This window comes from Orycteropus afer, unplaced genomic scaffold (genome assembly GCF_000298275.1).
Source record: "Orycteropus afer afer isolate SDZICR_OR568_19922 unplaced genomic scaffold, OryAfe1.0 scaffold00461, whole genome shotgun sequence".
Lineage (NCBI taxonomy): Eukaryota > Metazoa > Chordata > Mammalia > Tubulidentata > Orycteropodidae > Orycteropus > Orycteropus afer.
The window spans coordinates 1660410-1665822 of NW_006922048.1; the positions used below are offsets into that span (position 1 = coordinate 1660410).

At 46.3% G+C, this 5413-nt stretch overlaps 1 protein-coding gene across 1 annotated transcript in view; it reads right to left on the bottom strand.

Annotated features, from left to right (window-relative positions):
- The window catches only part of CATSPERD (cation channel sperm associated auxiliary subunit delta), a 141432-nt gene that overhangs the window by 39079 nt on the left and 96940 nt on the right, over positions 1-5413 (bottom strand). The window contains exons 11-12 of the mRNA XM_007954494.1: positions 1337-1426; positions 228-286 (exon numbers count right to left, since the gene is read on the bottom strand). Of these exons, the coding sequence (XP_007952685.1) occupies positions 228-286; positions 1337-1426 (149 nt within the window). The remainder of the gene's footprint in view (positions 1-227; positions 287-1336; positions 1427-5413) is intronic.

Sequence of the window (5413 nt, forward strand, 5' to 3'; positions counted from 1 at the left end):
CTAGTTGGGGTTTAGTCCAAATCTGCATCCTTTCCTTCAAGGCTCAGGGGTCCAAGATTATCTTCTGTGTCTGTGTTAATTGGTTTCCCTTTTCTTAGTTGAAGAGGGTCTGTGCAATCCTTCTGCCTAGTCCGCCATCTTGCCCCGCCCTTCTTCCTTTGTTTTATAGATGGCAAAGTGACAACCACGGTAACCACCACCATCAAACCATCAAGGCCACGACGTACCTGGAGGTGAAGTTGGAGTCAGCCCTGCCAAAGAGATGCTGTTGCTTCAGGTAGATGGTCTGTGGGTGGAGGGAGAAAACGCAGCACCTCAGGGCAGCAGTGCACGCAGTCGGGTGGGGGTGGGGGAGACATGGGGCGAGGGGTAGGCGGAGCCCAGAGCAAGCAGCCTGCCTCTGCTTCTAATCCCGCCCCCTAGTGAGGACATTCTGTGGGAGTGGCTTCAAGTGGAGGGTTTTCACATCTCATGCCGGGTCCCACCATCAGGTGTGGCTTTGTTTTTTTTTTCTCTCTTTTATTTGTATGTTTCTCTCTCATCTGTTCTGTGCCGAGATCTCTGGCAAGCGTTGGCTGTGGTCCATCCTGCCTTGCCGAGGTCCCTCCTGGGCATACGGCTACACAGTGCTCCTCACCAGGATCAAGAGCACACCCACTTGGCCCCACAAGTCCCCCCGGCCCGTCTCTGGCCAAGCCTCTCCCGCACCTCACACCCCCATCTCCTCCTCTTGGGTCCCCTCAGTTTCCCCAGCGAGCTCAGCTCTCACACTCCCGGGGCTGGGCCGTACACCTGTGTCTGTCTCTCTCCTGTGCAATGCTTTCATGACATCACATCTCTGGATGATGGTTTATTTCAGGTCTGCCTTTCCATTGGGAGCCCTGGTGGTGCAATGGTTAAGCGCTCGGGCTACCACCAAAAGATCAGTGGTTCGAACCCAACCAGTAGCTCAGTTTAAAAAAAAAGACCTGGCGATCTGCTCCTGTAAAGATTACAGCCTAGGAAAGCCTATGGGGCAGTTCTACTCCACCGCATGGATCCCTCTGAGCTGGACTCGGCCCCATAGCACACAACTTCCCAGTGCGCCGACTGCATGGTAGGAGGGACTGCGTCTCCTCCAGATCCCCCAGGGCCTTAATGCTGACTTAGAGGGAAGGAAGGAGGGGCCAGGGACCTTCTGGGTGGGGAAGGCCATGCATGGCCTTGGCAGGGCTAGGCTCAGGCAGTGTGCTGGGGGGGAGCGGCAGGGGGAGGCAAGGAGGCAGGGGGACCAGGCAGGGTGGAGGGAAGGGGGCCAGGGAGGAGGGTCAGGGGAGCAGGGGGCAGTGTGGCTCACCAGTTCGTACTCGATGTTCCCATCTAAAGTGCAGCCACTCTCCTGAATGGTCACCTGCAGTCCCAGGGAGTGGGGGTTGCTCACTGTCACCTGGAGGTGGACATCAGAAGCATGTGCTGTGACCCCCAAACACGTTAAGCTTGACAACTGAGCTTTTTCTGCAGATACCACTGCCAGGCACATACCTAGATGCACCCTAGGCCCCTGGGCCCCTGGACCCCGGGATTGTGGCCTCTTATTCCTGTTCTGCAGATGTCCTGGGGCTGCAGAGCTGCAAGATCCAGGCCTACAAGGGTGCCATCTGCCCCAGTGCATGGGGAGCCCTGAGCTCATCCTGCAGAGGGAGGAGGGATGAGAGTGTGTGCGGTGTAAACCAGTACCAGACCTCATCTGACAGCCCCTACAGGTCTGGGACCATCAGAAACATCCTTGAGGCCACAATTGTTATGCACTTGGCTGCTAACCCACTCAGCAGCTCCTCCATCTGCTCCTGTAAGTATTACAGCCTAACCCACCAGCCACTCCTCAGAAGGAAGGTTGGGAAATCTACTTCCATAGTGATACTGCCTTGGAAACCCAAGGAGGGGTCGCTATGAGTTGGATCTGACTCAATGGCAGTCAGTTCAGTGTCAGAAGAAACCCTATAGGGGAGTTCTACTTGTCACATGGGGTATCTTATGAGTTGGAATTTACTCAATGACATCCAACAACACAACAAGAGTCTAGGATAAAACATCTATGTTTCAGACCCAGGAGCCCCACTGTTTGTCCAGCACCCCTCACTGGATGACAGAAGGATATAAGGGTTGGGGATCTTGGCTGGAAGTGACAGACACTGACTCTGGCTGAGCTAAGAAGAAAAGAGGCTTCTCAAGGAGTTATACATGGAGTTACCACCTGACTCAGCAATTCCACTCCTAGGGATGCACCCCAAAGAATAGAAAGCAGGGATTCAAACAGATACTTATACATTAGTGTATCTAAGTACATACACTATAAAAGGTGGAAACAACCCAAGTGTCCATCAACAGATGAATGGATAAACAAAATGTTGTCCATCCATACAAAGGAATATTACCCATAAAAGGAATGAAGTTCTGATACATGCTATGAAATGGAAGAACCTTGAAATGTTATGCTAAGTGAAAAAAGTCAGACACAAAATGATAAACGTTGCATGATCTCACTTATATGAGCTATCTAGAACAGGTAAATAGTGATAGAAAGTGGACTAATGGTGATCAGGAACCAAGAGGAGAAGGAAATGAAACAAAAAGAAGAAAAGAAATTAATGGAAAGGTTAAGGGGCACCTTACTGAGCTGCAATACTGAAGAATTCTATGAGCAAAATACTAAACAATGAAGGAAGCATCAAAAGAAGATGGAAGGAATACACAGAGTCACTGCACCAAAAAGAGCTGGGTGATGTTCCACCAGTTCAGGACGTAGAATATGATCAAGAACCAATGATACTGAAGGAAGAAGTCCAAGCTGCACTGAAGGAACTAGCGAAAAACAAGGTCCTAAGAACTGACCTACCACTCATCAGTTTGTTATACTGTGGTCGCTTGCATCTTGCTGTGAAGAAAGCAAAAGGTCATTAAAAAGATAGGGAAGAAGGAAAAGGCCAAAATGGATGTCAGAAAACACTCTGAAACTTGCTCTTGAATGGAGGGTAGCTAAAGCAAATGGAAGAAATGATGAAGGAAAAGAGCCAAACAGAAGATTTCAAAGGGCAGTTTAAGAAGCCAAAGTAAAGTATTATAATGAAGTGCAAAGACCTGGAATTAGAAAACCAAAAGGGAAACACGCTCAGCATTTCTCAAGCTGAAAGAGCTGAAGAAAAAATTTAAGCCTTGAGTTGCAATATTGAAGGATTCTATGGGCAACACACTGAACGATGCAGAAAGCATCAAAAGAAAATGGAAAGAATACAGAGTGTCACTGTACCAAAAAGAATTGGTTGATGTTCATCTATTTCGGGAGGTGGCATATGATCAAGAACCAATTGTATTGAAGGAAGAAGTCCAAACTTCACTGAAGGAACTGGCCAAAAACAAAGCTCCAGGAATTGATGGAATAGCCATCAATTCGTTCAACAAATGAATGCAATGCTGGAATATCTCACTTGTTTATGCCAAGAAATTTGGACAACTACCTGGCCAACTGACAGGAAGAGATCCATATTTGTGCCCATTCTAAAGAGAGGTGATGCAACAGAATGCAGAAATTATCAAACAATATCATTAATATCACACCCAAGTCAACTTTTGCTGAAGATAATTAAAAAATGATCTCAATAGTACATTGACAGGGAACTGCCAGCAATGCAAGCTGGTTTCAGAAGAATGAGGGATATCATTGCTGATGTCAGATGGATCTTGGCTGAAAGCAGAGAATACCAGAAAGATGTTTATCTGTGTTTTATTGACTATACAAAGGCATTCGACTGTGTGGGTCATAACATATTATGGATAACATTGAGAAGATTAGGAATTCCAGAACACTTAATTGCATTCATGAGGAACCATGAAGCAGTTACTTGAACAAAACAAGGGCTATTGTGTACTTTGAAGTCAGGAAAATTGTGCATCATGGTTGGATCCTTCCACCATACTTATTCCATCTGTATGCTGAGCAAATAATCCAAGGATCTGTACTGTATGAAAAAGAACACAGCACCAAGATGGAAGAAAGACTCATTAACAACCGGCAATATGCACATAACACAACTTCGTTTGCTGAAAGTGAAGAGGACTTGAAGCATTTACTGATGAAGATCAAAAACTACAGCCTTCAGTATGGATTGCATCTCAACATAAAGAAAACCAAAATCCTCACAACTGGACCAATAAGCAACATTATAATAAATGGAGAAAAGATTGAAGTTGTCAAGGGTTTCATTTTACTTGGGTTTACAATCATCACCCATGAAAGCAGCAATCATGACATATTACATTGTGCAAAAGGATGCTGGAAAAGATGTCTCAAAAGTGTTAAAAAAGCAACAATGTCACTTTGAAAACTAAAGTGCACCTAACCCACGCCATGACATTTTCTATCACCTCATATGCATGTAAAAGCTGGACAATGAATAAAGAAGACTGGAGAAGAATTGATGCACTTGAAATGTGGTGTTGGTGAAGAATACTGAATATACCATGGACTGTGTTTTGGTTCTCCAGTGTCATTCTAATAGAAATACCACAAATGGGTGGGCTTTAACAAACTGAAATTTATTCTCTTACAGTTTAGGAAGCTAGATGCCTGAGTTCACAGTGCCAGCTCTACAGGCCGGGTGAAAGCCCCTCGACCTTGGGTTTCAGCTCTGCCTCTTGCTCCTGGCCCACTGAAGCTGGAGGCATCTCTTAGTTCAGACAGCTGCTGGTTGCTGAGTTTGACAAACCCAAAGGTCAACAAGTAAAATGGCACAGTCTCAAGATTAGCAAGCAACATGGCAGCCCATTAATTCAAGACCATTAACAGTTTCAAGACCGGCAGACAACATGCCAGGCCACTGAGATGAAGATGCGGCTACATGTGAGGTCCACATGCCAAAAAGCTCAGAGACCTTTCTCAAAGCTGTCTTCTTCTACACTGGAAGCAGAGCACATCCCTAAGGCAGCTACTCAGCTGCTCCAGTAGGTTCCACCGTGGAGTTGATTACCAGTCTCATCATGGAGAATAACTACATCCAGCTGGCCAGCTACTCCAAACCAGGCCCAGCCAAGTTGACACAAAATTTAACTACCATAAACTGCCAGAAGAATGAACAAATCTATGTTGGAAGAAGTGCAGCCAGGCTCAATTGGCAAAACATACTACACAAAACATTGTTCCACCTCCAACTGTGGCGAGTAGTGACTGGAATCTTAAAAGCATACAAGCTGCCATCTAGATGCAACGATGGGTCTCTCCTTGTCCAGAGCCAAGAAGAATGAAGAAAACCAAAAATTCATGGAAACAATTAGTCCTAGCGACTGGTACACCATCCAATCTGCAGCCTAGACAACTATGAGACCAGAAGAACTAGATGGTGCCCGGCTACCACTGTCAACCACTTGGAAGAGGATCTAT